General features: G+C 45.6%; 1 protein-coding gene across 2 annotated transcripts in view; it reads right to left on the bottom strand.

The window, feature by feature from the left end:
- ARHGAP26 (Rho GTPase activating protein 26) overlaps positions 1–23,590 on the bottom strand; it is a 537,491-nt gene that overhangs the window by 87,515 nt on the left and 426,386 nt on the right. The window contains exon 21 of one of the 2 annotated variants that reach the window (XM_060240534.1): positions 304–384. The exons of the other annotated variant lie outside the window; for it this stretch is intronic. Within the exon in view, the coding sequence (XP_060096517.1) occupies positions 304–384 (81 nt within the window). The remainder of the gene's footprint in view (positions 1–303; positions 385–23,590) is intronic. 2 annotated transcript variants of the gene reach the window in all.

Below are 23,590 nucleotides of genomic sequence, written 5' to 3'. Positions count from 1 at the left end.
AAGAAAAAGCTACTTCACAATTTTATGTGCTTGTTCTTCCAAATTGTTTACAATTACATATGGAATCAACTTGTTTGATGCCAAGTTCAATTTTAAAATTTACAGAATGCAGCCTCTTTCCTATATATAGAGGTGAAAGGAGAATATAGAAAAACTGAAGGGACTGTTTAGTGTATAAAGGGGGGGGGAGAAGTGTAACTTTGTGTATGTTTAAGAGTTGTCTGAGCTCAATGTCTCACAGACATGGTACAATTCCTGAGAAACAAAGTCCACGTCAAAAGTAGCAGGCGAAATCAACATCACTTGTCAATGCTGCCACCTTCCACTGATGGTTGATTTGAAGTAGGTGCATCTTCAGCAGCCTCAGTTGGAGCAGGGGGAGCTCTAAAATATGAGAACGAGGAAAAAATAGAGCATAACCAGAAGAAAACGAACAACCTGCTATAATTCTTAGCCTATCGATAATTTCACAGCTTAGCACTCCTCTGTGAACTGAGTCTGCACATTAGATTGTCCAAGACCATAATGCTCCCAAATGGAAAGGGCTCAAGGACACATTAATTGATGTTTGGGATCCATTACAATGGCAGAAAGGATCAGAGAGATTATGTTACCTCCATTTGGCAGTAAAGTGATGGTACTATAGCTACAGCTAATTTATGAAGTTAATTAAGTGCTGGGATCTCCTTTCAGAATGAGACAGGATGTCTTTATGACTTAAAGGTTCTATTTTCTCTCTGGACCATTAGGAGAAATCTACTGCTAACGCAGAAATCTGATCCAATGGAACTGCAAGGCTGACTGATCAAACCAATAGGAAGTGGTTAGGGCAGGCAAATCCCCTTGATTATGGAGGTTGATTCAGGAATAACTTTTATTTAACATAAAATAAATCTAATTGAGGAAGTTCTAATGACAAGAGTATACAGGAAATAAAGAATCCTTTTCGATATGACAGCAAAAAAATCTGTATCAGTCTGAATCATAGAACATTCCCCCCAAATCCAGAAGATTTGTTAACTAAAATCAGACATTTTCTCCACATCTTTAAAACATATGATGTCATCTGCTTGGAGTTTCCTTGTCCCTTCAAGAAAAACCCAGTGAAATGAAGATGAAGAAATTCTGAATCTGATAGCATAACATATTAGCTATGACCAGGAAAAGAGAACAGTGACTTGGGGCTGCTGTGTTCAGCATAAGTCATGTGTGTTCCATAATGTTCAGTCTAACTCACTTGTTTAAAATATTGAAAATAAGTAACTTTATGGAAACTGTGAGGACTGAGTACAAAAAATGAGCCAGAAACATAAGCCAAAGACTTATTAGTTCTCAGTTATATATCTGCATAGATTTAAAAAAAATACATTTAAGTATCCAAATAATGTCTTCAGACAGTCATCTTTGTTCTCACATTCACATCCTCAAGATTTTTTTTTTTAAAAAAATGTGTTCTCACTTAAAAGAAAAAAATCCATGACCTTTTCTTTTGGCAATATTCATGTGTAATGTTTTTTGAAAATACATTGGCGCACAATTATCTCCATGTTAATTTTAATGAAACAAGGAAACAAGTAAATGGGTAATCTATACATTTTCAGCCTCAAACTTTAAAAGGTAGCTCCCTTCTATGACTTCTACTGCAGTCTGGGTGAGATTGATCTATATAGTGGATTCTCTTGCTTCCTTTGATATTTTGTTGCCTGTCTCTCAACTGTCTGATTTTGTAATCATGACACTGTGAATTCCTATGATGTTCTATGGATCCAGGAATTTTGAGAATTTTAAAAACCTTTAATAGTTTTATTCCCATTTGCTGCTTTGAAAAGCTGATTAAAAATGGTATATACAGTTTATAAATATACAGATAAGTCTTAAAATTCATTGGAAATCCCTTCTCATTTCAGGCTCTTCCTCATGGGTACTTTCTTCTTTACTTCATCATTAGGTTTTCTCTTTCTCTGCTTATTGCCTATTCTTGTACCCATGAGCTCCCTGTCCCATAGAAGCTTCTTCCCAGTTCTCTGCCTATCCCCAAAAGCCGCTCATGTCACTAGGGCCTATGTAAGGCTTTCTATCAAGAATTTTCTAATTATACTGACAAAAAATGGGGGGGTTATACTATTTACAACTGGACCTGACTCAAAAAGATGCTCAGATCCACTCTCCTGCTGCTACCTAGCGCTGTCAGGTTCCTCCAGATTCCAGAAAAAAATATGCTTTTGAGAAGCTCAAGTGAGGAGGGCTTGTGAGTGTTAAAGAAAACAGGTTTCCTACCTGTAACTGATGATCTTCGAGTGGTCATTTGTGCAGTCACACTGATGGGATATAGGCGCCCGCGCCGATCTCGATCGGTATTCTTGAAAGCTGCGGATTTCTGCGCCCAGGACCCAGTGCGCATGCGCAGAAGCCCCACCACGCATGCTCACAGGGACCGGAGCGGACATCCCGCCAGTTCCTTTTGACCGCTGCGTAAGCTCTTAGAGATGGACCGGGAGCGGAGGGGAAGGAGGGCGGGTAGTGTGACTGCACAGATGACCACTCGAAGATCATCAGTTACAGGTAGGAAACCTGTTTATCTTCTTCGTGGTCTCTGTGCATCACACTGATGGGAGACTAGCAAGCCAGAGTCCTACCTGGAGGAGGGTGCAACGGTCCATCAGCGAGAAGCCTCTTGAAGCACAGCACGGCCCACTGATGAACGCCTACGCCAGTTCAGGTCCAATGTATAGTGCTTCACAAACGTATGCGAGGAGGACCACGTAGCAGCGTCGCAAATGTCCTTCAAAGGTACCCCTCTCATGAAGGCCGCCGAAGCTGCTAGGGCTCTAGTCAAATGTGCCCTAATCTGTCTCGGCAGGGTTTTTTTATTCAGCAAGTAACATAGTCTGATCGTCTCGGTTATCCATTCTGAGATACGTTGTGACGAGACTCTGACACCTTGTGATGTCGGGGAGTAAGAGATAAAGAGTCTAGGGTCCTTGCGACCCGGCCTTACTCTGTGTAAGTAGAAAGAAAGTGCTCTCTTCATGTCCAGCGTGTGGAGCTTTCGTTCCAAGTCCGTACCCGGATCTGGGAAGTATATGGGTAGGCATATTTCTGAGTTCAGGTGGAATGCAGAGGTTACTTTCGGAAGAAAAGTCACATCAGGTCGTAACCATACACCCTCAGCACTAAATTTCAGGTACGGGTCATCACAGCATAGCGCTGCCAGTTCTCCTACTCTGCGAGCGGATGTAATGGCTACTAAGAAGGCTGTCTTCCATGATAGCAGTTGTAGGGAACACGTTGCCATGGGTTCAAAGGGTTTTCCTGTTAGTGCGTTCAGCACTCCTGGAAGGTCCCAGGCCGGTGCTGGGTCCCGTACTGCTGGATACATTCTCACAAGACCTCTGAGGAACCGTTTGGTGTCGGGGTGTGAAAACACTGAATAGCCCTCGAGCTGTTCGTGATGAGCTGATATGGCTGCTAAATAAACCCTCACTGAGGATACAGTTAGACCCTTATCAAGTAGTGAGAGCAGGAAGTCCAAGATTAGTGGGAGACCCGCTGTTTTAGGTTCCGTGCCCGTCCCAGATACAAATTGGGCAAACCTTGTCCACTTATATTCGTAAGACTTTCTAGTGGAAGATTTTCTGCTATTCAGCATGACCTGTATAGCTCTGTCCGACAGACGCGTCACCCCAGATTCCAAGCGGTGAGCTTCAAGTGAGGCACGTCGTGGTGAATCACTCGACCCCCGTGTGACAGCAGAAGGTCCTGGCTCATCGGGAACTCATGAAATATTCCCTGAGATAGCTTCAGTACTGGGGAGAACCATTGTTGTCTGGGCCACCATGGCGTGATGAGGATCCCTCTGGGGCGCTCGAGGTGGATCTTGTGAACAACCCTCGTAATCAGAGGGATTGGTGGGAAGAGGTATACATGTCTGTGCTTCCAGGAGATCAGAAGTCCATCTCCTAATGACCTCGGGTCTGCACCCCCTCTGCAACAAAAAGTTTTGCATTTCGAGGTATTGCGTGTAGCAAAAACATCCACATCCGGCGCGCCCCATTTCTGAAAGACTGGCTGCAGGAATGTCCAATTGATTTCCCACTCGTGGAGTGTGGCTCCTCCACGACTGAGGTAATCTGCACAGGCATTCAGATTCCCTGGTAGATGGGTGGCAATTAGGGTTGTGTCCGATTCTCTGCAGATTTCCCAAATTCTCAGTGCTAGGAGGCATAACTTCCTCGAGACTGTGCCCCCTTGTCTGTTCACGTAAGCTAGAGCTGTGGTGTTGTCTGTCAAGACCGCTATTGTCCTTCTTGCGATCAAGGGTCGGAACGAGAGAATGGCATGATGTATCGCCAATAACTCCAGAAAGTTTATGTGGTAGCGCAGAAGGTCTGGAGGCCATCTGCCCCCCACACACATGTCGTTCAGGTGTGCTCCCCACCCCCAAAGAGATGCATCTGTTGTTATGGTCAAGGTTGGGGTCTGTCTGTGGAATGGAGCCCCCTGGAGAAGATTCTCCTTCTCTTGCCACCAAGATAGGGTCAGCAGTACTGCTCTTGGAACAGTGAGCTTGCGCGATGGAGGGTCTGTTTGACAGTTGAAGATTCGTAGAAACCACAGTTGCAGTATTCGCATGTGGAATCTGGCAAATCGTAGAACTGCTGTGGTCGCTGCCATCAGGCCCAGAAGGCATTGGACTTGGACCGCGGTGACTGTAGAGCTTGTTAGAAATACCTGTATCAATGATGTGATGTCTTCCGCCCTCTGCACTGGGAGGAATGCCCTGCAAACTTGTGAGTCCAAGATGGCCCCTATGAATTGCACCTTTTGGGAGGGCTGCAGTGCAGACTTCTTTAGGTTGACTTGTAAACCTAAGTTTCGTAAGAGGGTTAGGGTGATGTCTATTTGCTGTAACAATAGAGGCCTGGAATTCGCCACTATCAGCCAATCGTCTATATAGGGAAATATAGTAATCCCCTGAAGCCTTAGATGCGCAGCCACTACCACCATGGTCTTTGTAAACACTCTCGGTGCCGTGGAGAGGCCGAAGGGTAGGGCCTTGTACTGGTAATGGGTGTTCCCTATGGAGAACCTGAGGAACTTCCTGTGAGCCTGGTGTATCGTTATGTGAAAGTAGGCGCCCTGCAGGTCTAGGGTGGCCATCCAATCCCCTTGGTTGAGTAGGGGTAGGATGTGTGGCAGGGAGATCATTCTGAATTTTTGGTGTGGGATGAAATGATTCAGACCTCGAAGGTCCATGATGGGTCGAAGTCCTCCGTCCCTCTTGGGGATGGTAAAGTATCGGGAATAGAACCCTTGACCCACTTGGCTGGCTGGGACCAATTCGATTGCATCTTTCTGGAGGAGGGATTGAACCTCTTCTTGTAAAGTGGGGGACGCTGTGGTGTGAACGACGGTAGGAATCGTAGGGTTTTCCTGGAATTCGATTTGATAACCCAGCCGGATTATCGATAGAACCCATTTGTCCGTAGTAATGGCGGACCATGTTTGGAAATAGGGGAGCAGCCTGGTAGGGTACTGGTCCCCAGGGGGAGGGGAAAAACAGGGGGAAAGGCAGTCAAAGGCCCTGTTTAGATGGCCTGCTCCCTTTCTGCCTGGGAGTCTGAGTCGAAGTCGGTGAGTACTTTGACTTTGGATTGTACGGAGGTTTTGAATAGGTTGTAGAACCCTTTGCTCTCCATTGTTGTTCAGTGGATTGTTTGGGGAACGGTTTCTTGTTCCACGGCTTACTCCAGGTGCGTTTACCTTGGGATCTGGATGAGATGGGAACGCCTAGATTTCGTGATGTCCGGATACTTTTATCCATCTCTTGCAATACCGAATCTGTATTTGAGCTGAATAAGCCGTTTCCATCAAAAGGGAGATCCTCCACATAAGATTGGGTGTCTGGTTGGAGTGCTGTCGATCTTAGCCAAGAGTGGCGCCTCAGAGTAATTGCTGAGGTGAGGGTTTTTGCAGAGATGTCACCTGCGTGCTTTGCTGAGTTAATCTGTTGCTTAGCCAATGCTATGCCTTCTTTCTGGATTCTTTTAATTTGCTGTTTGGTTTGTTCGGAGAGGTCTGGTAGGCTGGACAGCTGTTCCCATAGGGCATACTGATATCGCCCCATGCATGCCCCATAATTAGCGACCTTCACTCCGAGTGAGCCGGCGGTATAAAACCGTCTGCCCAGATTGTCGAGCTTCTTCCCTTCTTTGTCAGGGGGAGAAGCGTGTGTCTTTCTTGCCTTCGAAGATGAGGCCACCACCACTGAGTTGGGCTTAGGGTGGTTGAATAGAAACTCTGCCGTGGTCTCCTGGACTCGATACATGTGGTCCAGTCTGCGGGAGCTTATCGGGGTCGACGCTGGTTTGTCCCATGACGATTTTGCAGTATAGAGCATAACTGTCGTTAGAGGTAGAGCAACAGCTGTTGAAGTGTCGAGTTGGACGACGTCGAAAACGTTATCGGTCACTACAGGCTTAGGTTGTATCGTCGGTAGCAACAGGGTTTGGGCCATCCGTTTCACTAGGTCCCCATAGGATTTTAGGTCTTCCGACGGGGATATAGGCTGTTCTTCGCCCACTTTGTTCAATGGCGATGGTTCGTCCGGGGAGGAGACGCCCTGTTCTTCTTGGAGCGAGCCCTCCTCTGATCCGGGGGAGCCCTCCCTCGATTCCGAGCGCTCAGAGGAATGTTTGGGGGTCTCTGGAGCCTTCGGTGACTCTGGAGTCCTCGCTTGTTCGGAACTTCGAGCGCGTGGTCTCTTGGGAGATGTAGTGACTGGTGGCTTCGACATCGACGCTGAGGGTGTATGCTTTGGGGGATCTGCCGGAGGCTTCAGATTGCTGGTCCCAATCTAGTTCTCGGGGGAAACCACGGAAACATCGACGGTATCGGGCAGGATCCGTATAGGTATTGCCACTGTCTCTGGTCCCAGGACATCGGTGGCAGTGGCTTTCGAAGAGGCGAATGCTCTCTATGGAGGGATCTTTCCTCCAACTCTCGGGATCGGTGTCGATGCCGAGGGCTGTTGTCATGGCCCCTACGAGGGCTTTGCGAGTCATCGCGTCCAGGGCTTCCGCGCCGAGGTGTGGTGGAGCGTCCCCTGATTGGGCTGCGGGATCGTTGACGCTTGGGGCTGACCGATGGGTCTTGGAGCGATGTTCGGGACCGAGCGGTATCATCCACCGTATGTATCTCGGGTGGACTGTCTTCCGTCCCGGATCGTTGGGTCAGGTCTAAATCGCGATCAGAGTCCAAGGAGATGGCGATTTGTGTGGACATCGAGGCCAGCACCGGAGGGCTTAGTCGGCGGCGTGGTGAAGCGAAGAGCTTCAGAGGGGGTACCCTTGCTGCCGATTCCGATGGTGACGTCGGGAGCAAAGTTGCAGCCGACCTATGCTTGTCGGACTTCTTCTTTTTCTTCGCTTCCGAGTGGGATCCCTTCTCCTCCCTTGGCCGTTTTGCAGGAGTGGAGGAGTCCGACTTAGATGTCGAGCCCGGTTTTGTGGGGCGATCGACGCCGGAAGGGTTTTTGTCGGTACCGACTTACTCTGATGACGACGGCTTCTGTACTGCCGCTGACATCTTTTTTGGCGATAGCGCTTTTTCCATCAGCGCAGCTGCCAAGCGACCTGCCCAATTCTTCTTAGTCTGGCGGGAAAACTTCGCGCAGTGTGCACACGCGTCAGGGATGTGGGTTTCTCCCAGACAAAAAAGGCAAAGAGCGTGCCCGTCGAGAGGGGCGATTTTGCTCCCACAATTCGCACACCTTTTGAAAAATCCCCACCGCTTTTCCATACGGGGAGATGGAAAACTGAGGGGGGGAAAGGCGGGAAAAGAAGAACTGAGGGGAAAAAACCCCCCGAAAGGAGGGTTCGCCTTCTCCGCACAAAAACAGAAGTAAGAAAATATCTAAAGTCCAATCTAAGTCCTATAGAAATAGTAGGTTAACGCAACTTCCAAGAAAGGATTTCTACCGACCGTGCGGAAGATCGACTGATCCAAGCGGCGGTCAGAAGAGAACTGGCGGGATGTCCGCTTCGGTCCCTGTGAGCATGCGTGGTGGGGCTTCTGCGCATGCGCACTGGGTCCTGGGCGCGGAAATCCGCAGCTTTCAAGAATACCGATCGAGATCGGCGCAGGCGCCTATATCCCATCAGTGTGATGCACAGAGACCACGAAGAAGATCCATTAGCTCTTTTGGTCTTCTGAATGAATCAAAGGCAAGAGATAGTCAGTTCCTATAGTCTAGAAAACACTGGAATTGTAATTATAAAAGGCATTACAAGTTCTCTGCCCCTGACAGTTATCATTCATCATTTACAGAAATATAGTGTTTATTCCTCAGGAAGAGAAGGAATGGACAAGGGAGGTGGATGGATATGTGTTTTCTAACATCCCTGTAAAACACACACAAAAATTCTTTGGCTTTCTAAAAGCACTCAACAGGAACACTTGGATTCAACCACAGTTAGAATGTTCCCTTCCTTCTCTGTAACTGACCTGGCAGCATTTCGAAAGCTAGTCCTTGAGTAGATGGAAAGTTTGAAAACATTCGGTGACATCCAACTGTTTCAAATGTTTTTCTACTTCATTTATTTAATATATTTATATGCCACTTTCTCCCCAAAAAGCTCAAAGTGGAGTCCAGAGACACACACACACTGGGTGCTATGCAGCTTTGTGTTGTATACAATCTACAAAAACAAAACAAAAATGCTCTGTTTATTGTCACAAATATTCATATAGCTAAATAGCAGACCCCTTTCAAACTAGATGACATAACTCATTTTCAGGAAGGACAGGACTACTGTGTTTTGGTGACAGACATACATTTCTCATAATCCTGATCAAGTTGAAGACGTGGAAAATCTATCATTTGAAAGATACATCTGTAGCTTTGACAGAAATGTTCTATGATCCAGAGTGTTTCAGCAAATAAAATGCCTTAAGAAAATCCTGTGTTACGTTTTCAGAGTGAAACAAATTAACTTAAAAATATATACCAAAATGTTGGGCTTCGTTTTGGGGTTTAACAAGGAGAGGGGGAATGCTGAAAGGCAAATGCAAACATGAGATTACGAACAAAAAAAGCTTTCCAAAGCCTACATGCCAAGTTAATAGGAACAAAAAAGCGAGTGCAACAAAACAAATTTGCAGTTTGGGACACAAAAAGCAGGATAGCCATCAACAATGGCCACAGTGCTTCTTCAGTAAACTTTGTTCCAGTTTGGTTTCCTATATTACTTTTTGGTTAACCAAGAAGAGATTCCTAACATAACAGAAGAACTATGTTTACGATAAAAAATTACAAAATCTGTTGTATGTTAATCTTTAAAGTTAACATATAATAATTTGTAACTTGCTGTATTATGTTTGGTTATACAATAATTAATTTTTTTTGGGGGGGGGACCCTCAATGGCCACAGTGCACTGGCATCGTCTCTTCAAGTACTGCACTTGCGGATGAGGGAACTATCCTTTTGTCTAACTGTCCTCAAACCATCTCAGATGAAGGACAACTGGATTCCTCAAGGAATCCTCAAACAAGCATAATGAGGAAGACTCAGGGAAGATGAGTTCTCTCAGGGAAGATCTTGTCTCACAAACCTGCTAGAATTCTTTGAGGGGGTGAACAGACAGGTGGGCAAGATGTTGGTTACCTTGACTTTCAGAAAGCTTTTGATAAAGTTCCTCATCAAGAGCTCCTAAGTAAGCTCAAGAGTCATAGGGTAAAAGGACAAGTTCTCTTGTGGATCAAAAACTGGCTAATTAATAGAAGACAAAGAGTGAGACCGATTTCGCACTCACCCGACACCACTTTGACATTCCTCTTTTCAGTGTGGCATCCTTCCGATTTCTCACTATCTGCCCCGGGGCTTCAGCTTGTGTCACTGTTTCTGCGTGGCAAGGAGAAACTGGTTTTTAGCAGTTTCTCTTTGCCTCGCAAAAACGGCAACACAAGCTGAAGGCCAGGGGCAGATAGTGGGAAATTGGAAGGATGCCACACTGAAAAAAGGAATGTCAGAGCGGCATAGGGTGAGTGCAAAATCAGTCTGAGTATAAATGGGCAATTTTCACAGTGGAGGGTGGTAAGCAGTTGGGTACCGCAGGGCTTAGTAGTGGATTTGCTGCTTTTTAACTTGTTCATTAATGATTTAGAGTTAGGAGTAAGCAGTAAAGTGGCTAAGTTTGTGGATGGCACTAAATTGTTCAGGGTGGTGAGAACCAGGGAGGATTGTGAGGCACTCCAAAGAGTTATGTCGAAGCTGGGCAAGTGGATGTCAATATGGCAAATGAGGTTCAATGTGGCTAAGTGCAAAGTAATGCACATTGGGGCCAAAAATCCTAAATAGAAATACAGTGCTGCAGTCCAAACTGATGGAGACTGACCAAAGGAGAGATCTTGTAGTAGATAACTCACTGAAAATGTGGAGATATTGTGCGACTGCAATAAAAAAGGCCAACACTAAGTTGGGAATTATTAGGAAGGGAACTGAAAACAAATCAGCCAGTAATATAATGCCCCTGTATAAATCAATGGTGTAGTCTCATTTGGAGTACTGTGTACAATTCTGGTCACCACACCTCAAAAAAAGATATTATAGCACTGCAAAAAAGTCCAGAAAGGGAAACTCGAATGATTAAAGGGTTGGAACACTTTCCCTATGAAGAAAGGTTAAAGTGCTTCGGGCTCTTTAGCCTGGAGAAATGTCAACTGAGGGGTGACCTGATAGAGGCTTGTAAGATTATGCATGGGATAGAGAAGGTAGAGAAGAAAGTGCTTTTCTCCCTTTCTCACAATACAAGAACTCGTGGATGCTTAGTGAAATTACTGAGCAGTCAGGTTAGAATGGATAAAAGGAAGTACTTCTTCACCCAAAGGGTGATTAGCACATGGAATTCACTGCCACAGAAGGTGGCATCAAGATGGGATTGGATAAACATTTGGAGCAGAGGTCCATCAGAGGCTATTAGCCACAGGGTATAGATGGAACTCTCTGTCTGGGGCAGTGATGATCTGTATTCTTGGTGCTTGGGGGGCAACAGTGGGAGGGCTTCTAGTGTCCTGGAGCCACTGGTGGACCTCCTGATGGCACCTGATTTTTTTGACCACTGTAACAGAGTGTTGGACTGGATGGGTCATTGGCCTGATCCAACATGACTTCTCTTATGTTCTTATTTCTTAAGCATACATCACTGGTCATGTGGCCTATAAGTATATCTTATTCTGAACCTACTGCCCAGCAACTGGCGGGGGTGGGGTGGGGAGCTGGAGAAGAAAGGGCATTCAGCAAACTTCCCATTCTCAGTTTCTTCCCATCTGGCTAGTGACAGAGACCCAGGGTCTGGTAGGGGTGGGAACATGTGGTCTTCTTTCCTCCACAATTTTTTACAGGGCTTCTGCTTATTATTTTCTAGCAGAATCATACAACAAAAATCTCCAGGTAGAACCAGAAATAGATAGAAACAGATGTCTACAAAAGTGAAATAATTTTCTCTTAATAGGTGTTTGCTGGCTCAAATTTTGGAAAAGTGGCTGGAGACTATGGCAATTTAGATATAAAACATAACACTAATTCTGAAAATTAACACAGGATGTCATATACAAGAGCACATAAGAGGAAACACAGGCATGCACTCATATTCTGTTAATCTTTTTACCCCACTACAAATGAAGCCATGCTGCACTATTGGTAACCTTTAAATGCTAAACAGGAAATTGGTAAAGGAATATGTGTTCCTGTTACAACTTTACATTGTGCTCTCTCTCTCAAAACTACCCATATTGGGGATGACTCACCTACTCTCCCTTTGGCTGAGCTGCATGTTGCTCAAACAGCAACCCCACCCTCCAGCCTGAGGACAGATGAGAATTGGGACACTGGGGAAGCTGCTAGGCAGTGACTGATACTAGGCAACCAAGCTTGTTTCTGTCAGTAAAAGGAGGAGGCCCTCTCCAGGCCTATTTTGGCCTTTGAGGGAGAACTCATTGAGGCCAGTCCTGACTAGGGTTGCCAGCTCCAGGTTAGTGGGAAATTCTTGGAGACTTCGCGTGGAGTCTAAGGAAGCCAGAGTTTGGGGAGGGGAGAGGCCTCAGCTGAATAGAATGCCATAAAGTCCACTCTGCAAAGCAGTTATTTTCTCCAGGGGGAGACAGATCTTTTGTCTGGAGCTCAGTTGTGATCCCAGGAGATCTTCAGGCTCCACCTGGAGGTTGGCTACCTAAGGCCTGACAGCACTCTGGGTGACTTGATGTCACCTGATTGGCATGTCTTAACTAAGCCTGGCTGCTTCCTCCTGTTTAGCAGCAGCCCTCTTAAGACAGCCAGTGCGGCATAGCAGTTAGGGCTTCAAAGCAGGGTCTTCCAGACCCAGGTTCTTGCTGTGGAAGCTGACTGGGTAATTTTGGACCAGACACAGACTTTCAGCCTAACCTATCTCACAGGGTTGTTGTGAAGATCAAAAGGGAGAAAGGAGAATGATGTAAGCTGCTTTGGTCCTCCCTGTGGAGAAGGACTGTCCTTTTTCTAAGTAGAGGCTGCAGAGAGAGGGGGAAGAGATGAAAAGATTAAGCCACAGGGGCAGATAAAGGTATGTTGATGTTTGGATGGGAAGGAGATAGGGTTGCCAACTCCAGGTTGGAAAATTCCTGGAGATTTAAAGGGTGGAGCCTGGGGAGGGTGGATTTGAGGAGGGATGGTACAATGTCATTCACTCAGACAGGTACAATGTCATTCACTCCACCCTCCAAACCAGTAATTTCCTCTTGGGGAACCACTGTTGCCAATCTTCAGTGGCTGGAGATCACTCAGAATAACAACTGCTCTCTGGATGAGAGATCACTTCCCTGGAGAAATGGCTGCTTTGCAGGGTGGATTCTATGTCATTTTACCCTGCTGAGGTAGCTTCCCTCCTATTTTGGTCCCCACTGTGGAGAAAGACAGTCCTTTTCTTAGGTAGAGGGTGCAGGGAGTGGGGAGAAGATGGAGAGCACACAAACTACATACATCACAGAGCTCTTGTGAGGGTAAAATGGATGAGGAGAAAATGATTTTGTAAGACAGTTTGGGTCTCCTCTGGGGAGAAAAGCATGGTGTGTGTGTGTGTATACACACACACAGATGAGTTTCACCTCTTTCAGCTAGGGGTGTGCACAAAAAAAAAGGGTGCCCCGCAAATTTGGGGTCTCTATCTTAAACCCCATGTCCTGCAGCCGCACTTCATTATACCCTATTTTGCCATTGACTTCAATGGCCCATTGGGAATAATGGAGAGATAGGGGCACCCTCTTTGGGTGCCCACAGAATTGGATCCCTCAGTCCAATCCTTTTGAAACTTGGGGGTTCTGTAGAAGAGAGTCTCCTGAAGCTTCCCTAAAAATTTGGAGCCTCTACCTCAAACCCCCTGCCCCCAGCTGCACTTCATTATACCCTACTTACAACCCCATATCTATTTGATGCAGCATGGGGTACAATGCTGATTGCATCATGACTGCAAGGCAAGAAAATAAACTGCTAGACAACATCTGCAAAGGCTGTCCTCAAAACATCTCCCTCCAATAATATCACATGAAAATACAGGAAGTTGCTGGCCTCAAGTAAAACTCTCTCTTTCATATGAATAATCATAATGACAGTAAACAGGAATATGCTGCCAAGGTTAGCTCCATTGTACAGACATCCCAACCCCCCTTCCACACTACAAATAAGGCCCGTTGTGGAAAGAAAAATACAATGGGTTCTAGAAAGAGGCTCTGAGTGAGTGCGCCCCACTCTTGCTGTCTTCCCACCCACTCATGTGAAGGCATTCACCCCACCCCCCCCCACCGCAAGAGGAGCTGATCTCTGCGGGTGGAGAGCAGTTGTAATTCTGAGTGATTGCCAGCCTTTACCTGGAAATTGGCAACAATCTTGAGGTGAAGGTATTATTTATGTGTGAGGATTGGAACATTGATGATTGGTAGCAAAGTACAGCTGTTGGAACAGTGAAAGATTCTTTGATGTGAATGTATTCAGTTTATGTTTGAGGGTTGGAACTTTGGCTACTGTAACAAGTCCTGTCTAGAAAAAGCATTGTTTGACAAGTTCATTGGCGGTGACTACAGAACATCCTTGCCTGGTTCTATTATTATTATTATTATTATTATTATTATTATTATTATTATTATTATTATTATTATTATTATTATTATTATTATTATTATTATTATTATTATTATTATTATTTTTCCTCAACTTTAAATACTATTAAGGAGGTCTTCAATCCAGATATGGCACACATGTCAATGTTTACTCTGGTTATATATGAACATTCATGAATATAACATTTGTATATGATAGTTATAAGCAATAATGTTTGTAAGGTGATATATAAAGACTTTTTGAACAGTTCTGAGATATCTTGATGCTTATGGTTTAGTGAAGAGTGATTGCAACAGCTCTTTGGGCTTTTGTGCTTAACTTCTGTATTACAGTCCCTCCCCCGTTTAGCTTGCTAACCTTCAGGTGGAACCTGAAGATCTCCTGGGATCACAACTGAACTCCAAACAACAGATCTCTCCCCCCCTGGAGAAAATAACTGCTTTGGAGGGTGGACTCTATGGCATTATATTCAGCTTAAGAGCAACCTTGGTTACCTAGCAACAGCCGCTGGTGAGCAGCTTCCCCAGTGGCCCAATCCTTGTTGGTCTTGAGGTGAGGCTGAGGGAAGGAAGAAGGGAGGGAGTGACAGGAAAGAGGTGGCCATCATGGCCTCTGAGGAAATGCTTCATGATGGTTGATGGAAAGGACATAGAGAAGTGTTGGAGATGTGTCTATCTCTGAGGTAAGACCGTTTTGGCAGTTTGTTCAGTCTTCCTGAGCTTGTAGAAGGTGGGGGACAGGGGAGTCTGTCAATGGGAACCCAGAGGTGGTGACTGATACATGAAGGAACAATGGTTTGTTGAGTGTACCCATCAGCCAATGGGAGTGCTCCATTTGGCCACCACCATAGGGGAATTATTACCTATGATGTGATAAGGCAAGGCTTTCCCCCACTAGAGTACAAAATGATGGTGATATATAAAGCAAAGCAAAATTGGGGAAAAATTGCAACATATGCAAATTGTTTTTACTGTATTTACCACTCTATCTCAGTAACAAGGTGAATTTAACAGAACCTGATCTGTGAATGCTAAAGTAATAAAATTTCCAAAGTATCTTTACATGGGGGTTCAAGGCAGGAAACTTGAAACTGGCATTCACCACAGAGTATGTATGAAGGAAGATCACATTCTTCAACTAGCTAATCTATTATATTCAGCTGCTAGCAAGTAAACAACAGCCCTTTGAAACAGACAATAGCACAGAACAGTTAATAAAACCAATCTGTGCTTTAACTGAAGTTCCTCTAAACATATTGAATTCCATTCTGGATCGAGGTGGATAGTAATCTGGGCAAATGCAGCCTTCAGCATGCACTGAATGCCTATCTATACAGGTTTCCAAGACAACTACTCATTGACTTAAAAAATCAAAACACAGATTACCTGAGCAAAACAACAAATCCCTTGAATGGAGGCTTTGTCCTTGCTTTTTGTACTCTAGTGTTCAAAACAATTTACAAAACATAATTTAAGGACGACAATGCAAGTGAAGAACTAGAAATCCTAAATCAGTAGACTCAATGAGAATAATTAATATAACTGGTGACCAAGCTGACATCTGTTAACTGTGGCTGTTCCCAAAAAACAACAAATTGAACTGCTTCCTCAGCTATGAGGGAAGGAACTAGCACAGTACTGTATGGTTGACCAAAAGATATCTCTTTTTCAAAGCTGTGGGGGGGGGGGGGCACTGGTAAACTTAGATAATGTTAAAAGCGGGCTGAAAAATCTGAAGAAAACTCTTAAGTGCAGACATGGTGGAAAACAATGTACAGCCACTCTTTCCCATATGAACCCACACAGATAGTAAGATCATCTTCACAGGCTTTTCTTCAGAGACCGAAGGGGTAGCCCCCCATGATGGGGCCTCTTCTGTAGAAGCCACAATGTTATGGAGCTCCGTCCGGAGCAGCTTACTGTGCTCCTTCATCACAGTCTTCCTGGAGCAAGTTGAATGCTGTATTACTTCAAAGGGATTTAGGAAAATTTTACTGATGTTGCTTAGTCCATTTTGCGCAGGCTTTTTATTATAACAGCTTGTAACTGGGGTTTTTTTTTTTTTTGCACATTGGTTTTATACTCTATGTAAAATACAGTCGGAAGTTACCCCTTGCTTCCCTTTTCAGTCAGAGAAACAAGATGTAGATCATTTTGAATAAAGTGCATTCCCACCTAAACATTTTTAAAATGAACATGATATTATGCATTGATTCCTTTTTTAAAGGGCAGGCCCCATGAAAGTTTTTCTCCTCTTGAGGATTATTCAGTTTCTTTCAGAGTCAGAGAGACAGCGTTATAGTAGAGGGTGGCTAGGTGCGATGCAAAACGGTGTGATGGAAAAAAATCAGAGGAAATCAGGCAAAAAAAAGAGTACATACCATAGCAATTTTTTCCCCTAAGGTGACTCAAAGAGAGAGCTAATGTACAAAATCCATTGAACGTATCTAGGGGAAAAACAGAAGAGGAAAGCACCCTTCTCCGAAGTATGGGTACAACTGATAATTATGATTCAAGCCAGGAAAAAGACATTTACAAGAATATCTATCTATATTTTTATCCCACTCTTTGGACTTCACACTAACATACATAATTCTACCTCTTTTTAAAAATAAGGGGCATCATTTTTTTGTAGTACCAAGGAGTGGGAGCCAAAGTCACACATTATTTTCACACACTACATGAAGGTTTATGCTGAAGTAAAATAGAAGACAATAATAGAAAAATGGCTGTGCAAGGATGTATTATGATCCATAATATGAGAATAAACTCTCAAAAATATAATTCAAAAACAAACTCTATGGGGGAGGGGGAACAATCAAGATACAAGTATTACTAGCTACAGTAACATGAGCTACAGTGTATAAACAGCAATCCTGCAGAATACTGTAGGCAAAACAGTATTGCAGCAGGTTCACCATTCACCAAAAGCTCTTTAAAATGCATTTCACATCACAGTGAACAGAGGATCAGTGCTAATGTACCTCTGAACCAATCAAGTATTGCAGGGAGATTAATCTGATGGGTAACAAAATGCTGATGTTACGCTCTGCTTTCGCCATTACAGTACAAGCCTACACAACCTCAGGCAAAATTTGTGTGTTGCATAAATTGATGCTGAAAACAGAAATATTTTGAGCATCTAATCCAAACCAATCACACCTTTATTGGCATAACGAAAAGAGATATACGGAGCCTTGCCAACCAAACAACAATCAGATGTGTCTGTTCAAAGCATAAAAGGCTAAACTAAGATTAAGATCACAATAAAACCTGTTTAGAATAATTTTTAACAATTTCAGCCAAGAATATGGCAACAGCTTTTGTGATATCGATTATGTTGTCATTTAACAGGAAATGGCAATCTATTTTCTTGAATGTAGGATGGTAAGACTATCTAACAGAACCTTCTGGAGATTAGTATACAGTTGGCAGTTCAATAAAATATGCTGGATGGAATCTGGCGAGCTTGACCCGCATAGACAATGTCTCTCGCTAAAGGGGAAGAAATCTCCCATAGAGAACACTGGAGGGAAATGCATCCATCCTAGCCAGCATAAAAGCTCTCTGATGTTGCGGATTATCTAGTTCAGATAAATATTTAGCCATTTTCCTGGCCATCTGATCAAGTGAGGCAGGAAAGCAGGTATAAAATTGGACAGGACACAGTTTATGAGATTCTAGATCCAAGATTCTCTGTTTGATACATCTAAAATTATAAGATTCATCAGATAAAAACAGATCGTCAATTGCAATTCCCATGTGTTTGAGCTTCGACATGATTCCATCTTGCCAAGCAGCATTATAAGGGTCTCTTTTTAGGTAGTTGAGCAAGCTAGCTGGTTCAGCCCTATAAAATATCCGTAACCAATATTTAAAAGTTAGAGTCCAAGCTTTTGTTTCAATCAGAGATTGGCCTGTTTCTGAACAGATTACAAAATAAGGAACACAGTTGGGGATTCCTAAAAGTTGTCGCAGAAATGAAGCCTGGATATTTTCTGTTTTTGGGTTCAGAGCATTAATCCACAGAGGGATACCATACAAAATTTGTGATAGTGTTTTAGCATTAAAAGCTCTGATTGCAGCAGGCAAACATTGGTTACTTTTTTATAATAAAACTGTTTGATTTGAGATGGCGAACAACTAGCTATATTTATTATTCTGTCATGGTGAACTGCCCATTTGAGATTGTAATTAAAGGTTATGCCCAAATATTTAAAGCATTTGGATCGCTCAATTTCCTGCTTGCCTATATACCATTTTTGGGTCGCCAACTTTTAGAAAAGACCACAACCTTAGATTTGGAATAGTTTATAGCAAGTGAGTTAAGCCGGCAGTAGTTGTTAAACGCTTTCAGGTATCACTGCAGGCCGACTCTTGTGAAAGCTTCCACAATGGGTTTATTACTTTAGAGCTAGTATGTGAAACAAAGTAATTGTATTTCGGCCATGGTGGAGTGTGTGTTCAAAGCTGAAGTAACAGAATTGAAGAGGGGGAGATCACCTCAGAAATCCTCTGCAGAGTTCCAGGATTTATTGTTTTGCCATGAAAGTTTGCTCATCAGTACAAATTTACCAGCCCAACAACCTTGTTTCTCTCAGGGCCACTTGTAGTGTAATTTTCTGTGATCAGAGATTGGGTTTTAGAAAAAAAGAGTCAATAAAAGAAAAGAAGAGAGAAAAGGCTAAATATTTTTGAGCTTCTAAATTCAGGGAGGGAAATAACCAAATAGGAACTTGTTTATAAAACATGGAAATATTGTTTATAAAGTATGGAAAATACTGAGAGAAAGAAATAACCTTCCATCCCTCTTCTATAACACTAGGTTTCTTGCTGAAGTTTAGTAGATTCGGGATCACAAAAATATGTACTTCTTTATGAAACACATAATTAAGTGAAGGAAGTCACTATCACATAATGTAGTGGAGGCCACTAACTTAGGAGGCATTAAAGGGGGACTAAACAAATTCATGAAGGTTAGGCCTATTGATAGTTATATTTCTTTAGCAACAGAAAGTCTCTGAGAGCCAGCTGTGGAGGGATAACAGCTGGGGAAGGCTGCTGTCTTCATGCCTTGTATGTGCACTTCCCAGAAGTATGTGGTTGGCTGCTGCAGAAAAAGGCCAACAGATGTGACAGTCAGTTGGCCTGATCCAGCAGCACCCTTCTTAGGCAGAGTTCCTTATCAAACTGACGCACAGAAAGTTGCAGCAGCACTGCTTAACCATAGTCTGTAAACAGGATCCAGCAGGAGTTGAAGACCCTGTTGGAATACCTTACTGGTCTGTATCCAACCCTGTTCCAAAGACTTAAGGGCATGCAAGTTTTCTTTAGAGAGGGTTTGTGATTTCTGCTTCTTCTTCTCTTCAACTGCAGGCAGGGCTTTTTTTGAGCAGGAATGCACAGGAACGCAGTTCAGGCTGGCTTGGTGTCAAGGGATATGGCCTAATTGATATCCAGAAATACACCCCTGTACTGATTCCCAAGCCATGCACCCCTGGAATGTGATATTGCAATGTAACCCTAAAATATTAATATTAATATGACACAGCAATGCCCATTTGAATTGGAATGGTCTTTCTTGCACATAAGGGAGAAAAATCCAGTTCCTTCTAGGCCTCAGGCAGGCTGGAATGATGTCAAGTCTGCTTCACAGGCTGGACAGACATAGTTGTCAAATACTGACCGGCTAAGAAGCATCCATCTTTCTGCTCCTGGAAATGAAGAATTCCAGGCCCAGAGAGGGACAAATGGTGGGGAGAGCTCTAAAAGTTCCTTCACTTCTTTTGGCAGCCTTTTGGAGGGCCCTGTGTACAGCAATCAGTTCTAGGCAGTTTATGTGCATGGCCCTCTCGGAGGGAGTCCACAGCCCCCTGACGGTCTTGTCCTCTAAGTGGGCTCCCCATCCCCACTTGGAGGCGTCTGTTGTCACGACAGTCATCGGAGGAGTCGGTAGAAACGGCATGCCTGCGAGCAGGTTGTCGGGCATAGTCCACCAAGTGAGAGATAGAAGTGCTCTCTGTGGAACAGTGAGTAAAACGCTCTGTGGTTGCGCCTGAGGATGGTAGGCTCGTACAAACCAGAGCTGTAGTTGTCGCATCCGAAGCCTGGCAAAGTAAAAGACAGATGTTGTGGCGGCCATGAGGCCCAGCAGGCGTTGGATTGTGAATGCAGACTGACGAGGCTGTTGTTGAACTGACTTGGCTAAGGCAATGATAGTTAGTGCCCGATCCTCGGGGAGGAAGGCACGATGGAGAGAGGTGCGCAGAAGGGCCCCTATGAACTTGAGGTCCTGGGTAGGTGTGAGGTGAGATTTTGAAGCATTCACACGAAGACCCAGGGATTTCAGAAGGGTGAGGGCTATGTTGAGGTTGCTCTGCAGCTGATGTTGAGTCGGAGCTATGAAAAGCCAGTCGTCGATATATGGGAAGACTGGGATGTTCCAGATGCGAAGAGCAGCTGCCACCACTGCCATGCACTTGGTGAAAACGCGGGGTGCAGTGGAGAGGCCGAATGGTAGGGACACATATTGGAAGTGGTCCTGACCCATGGCGAATCGCAGATACCTCCGATGTTGAGGTCGAATGGTCACATGGAAGTAAGCGTCCTGGAGATCTAGGGAAGCCATCCAGGAATTCCTGGGAATCAGGGGCAAGATGGACTGCAGGGAAATCATTCTGAACTTCCTGTATTCGATGTATCGATTGAGGTTTCGCAGATCTAGAATAGGACGCTTGCCGCCATCTCTCTTGGGGACCAGAAAGTATCTCCAGTAGAAGCCTGTCCCTCGATGTTGAGGAGGAACGGGTTCTATGGCATTTTTCTGGAGCAAGTCCAGAATTTCCTGATGGAGGAGTGGAGACGGGGGGATAGAAATGAAGTAGTGGTGGCGAGGTGGAGAAATGAACTCGATTGCGTAACCTAGGCGCACGATGGTCAGCACCCAGGAGTCGGTTGTGATCGAGTTCCAATTGGGAAGGAACGGAAGGAGACGTGTGCTGTAGGACGGTGGAGTCTGGAGAGCAAGTGGATTTGTGAAAGAGTCAAAGAGACTGCTTAGTCTGGAGAGAGGCCTTCTTAGTTTGCTGGGGCTTAGGTCTCTGTTGGAAATGAGGCTTTTATTGTGGACCCTTCCGCCTCCAGTAGTCACTTTGTTTTGGTGACCGTTGTCGTTTTGGAAATGATGGTCTCCAAGTTTTTGCTCGATTGAACTGCTGGGAGTTTGGTTGGGAAACTCCCAAGCGTTTGGCGCGTTTGCGGCCATCATCGACAGAGGTTAACACTTCGTCCGTGGACGTATGGAAAAGGCCTAGGCCATCGAAGGGCAAGTCCTCTATCTTCTGCTTGATGTCGGGCTGCAGGTTAGTAGAATGTAGCCAAGCATGACGGCGCAAGGCAACGGAGGAGGCAAAGACTCTCGAGGAGCAGGAAACAGCATGTCGTACGGTGTTTATCTGCTGTTTGGAGACTCTGGACAATTCTGAGACCAAATTGGAGGCCGTTCTCTGAGAGGTTTCAGGGAGAGAAGGGATTAAGGGTGTGAACTGATTGGCTAGATTGAAGACATAGGCAGAAAAATAAGCCAAGTAATTGTTGAGCTTGGAATTGGTAGAGGCCAGAGTGAATAACTTCCGCGCAAGGGTGTCCAGTTTTCTCCCTTCGCGATCTGGTGGTGTAGGGTGCCGTGAGGGCTTGGCCTTAGTTGCAGAGTGAACTATAATGGAGTTGGGCGCTGGGTGAGTCGCCAAGAATTTAGCATCCGGGGCATGAACCCTGTAGAGAGAGTCGAATCGTTTGGAGGTAGGAGGGACAGAGGCCGGCTTGTCCCATGCCTCTCGCAACCCTTCGAGGTGTACGGGTAGCATCGGAAGGAGTGACCCTGGTGGGAAGTCAGCCTGTACTAAGTCATGTACAATGTCTGAAACTTTAGGAGAGTCAGACGGCAAGGCAATCTGGAGAGCGTCAGCCATAGTGGTGATGAGATTCAGGTATGCTTTGGAAGCGTCTGATGGTGAAAGGCGCAGCTGCGGTGCAGATTCCGAAGCGACAGAGGCAGGGTGATCCTCCGAATCCGATGAAAGGGAGGATTCCTGATCAGAGTGGGAGTCGTCGGTGTTGGGTGAGTGGTGCGGAGCGATCGACTCCGAAGCCGAAGCCCGAAGCTTGGGAGTGTGAGTGTCTTGGGCTGGTCGAGTCGGAGAAACCCGGATGGGAGCCGTGGAGGTTCCGGAGGGGATAGTAACAGGCTTGTTGAGGTCCCGAGGGTGATCATGCAGTGGAGACAGAGCCGACTGTCGAGGGAGGTGATCGGATTCTCGAGGCTCGGAGAGGTCTCGGAGTCGATCGACGTCACGGGTTCGAGGAGAATGTCGGATTCGAGGAAGGTCACAGAATCGACCGTATGCTCGGGTTCGGTGAGGATCGTATACTTGGGTTCGAGGAGAGTCGTCATAGCGGATCCGAGGGGCAATGACATCACGACCGAGGTCTAGATATCTGGAGCGGTGAGTTCCCTCGTAGGAAGGAGAGCGCGATCGGCGATGACGAGACCTAACCCTTGGCGAAGGCGATCGTGACTGCGAAGAGTAGTCGTAGCGTGGACGAGCATACGGGTCATACCGGTCATAGTAGGCGGAGGAGCCGGAATCGCGGTATCCCCGCGGGGAGCGAGAGCGGTACCGAGGAGGCATAGGTGTCGGGGAACGTGATCGAATCCGACGCGGTCTGTGTTGGGTGTCTGGAGAATGCGAACGAAGTCGATGAGTAGAGCTTTGGGGGAAAGTGCGACGTCCTGGAAAGATCGATTCGAAGTGAAGACTTTGGGTAGTGTTGAGTAGGATCGGACGGGTCGGGTTCCAAGAATTCTGAAGGAACTACGCTGTGGACCGACGGTGAACGAGACTGAATAGGGATGACTTCTACGGCCGTAGAAGACTGATGAGTGAGCTGCGGCATGTCAGTGATTACATCTGACGGAGCCGAGAGTTCCGACGGGAGCCGGAGTTGCGAAGTTGAGGCATCCATAGGGTCAGGAGCCGAAGCTGAGGCCCGATGCGAGTGCGAGGTCGGGTGCGACTCGGTCGAGTGCGACTCGGAAGACTTCCTCGGAGTTGAATCCGTCGCTTTCGAATGACGTGGTGCTTTCGGCGCCGATCCCTCGGGGCCGGGATGACGCGACTTTTTCGAAGACTTATGGCCGGTCCCGGCGTGCTTCGAAAGTTTGTTTACGGACTTGTGCGTCTGCTTTTGCGAGAGAGGCACGTCCGAAGCGGCCGAATCTCCCGCTCTAGGTGGGGGAGGCGGCGAGGAAGATGTGGGCATCGCCCGCAAAGACAATTCAAGCAGAAAGCTCCGGAGCCTTGCTGCGCGGTTCTTACGAGCCTGTTTTCCGAAATTCGCACAATGTGCACAGGAGTCGACCCGGTGGGCTTCTCCAAGGCAGAA

The sequence above is a fragment of the Heteronotia binoei genome, chromosome 5 (assembly GCF_032191835.1).
Source record: "Heteronotia binoei isolate CCM8104 ecotype False Entrance Well chromosome 5, APGP_CSIRO_Hbin_v1, whole genome shotgun sequence".
Lineage (NCBI taxonomy): Eukaryota > Metazoa > Chordata > Lepidosauria > Squamata > Gekkonidae > Heteronotia > Heteronotia binoei.
This window is presented reverse-complemented; position numbering and strand designations above follow the sequence as displayed.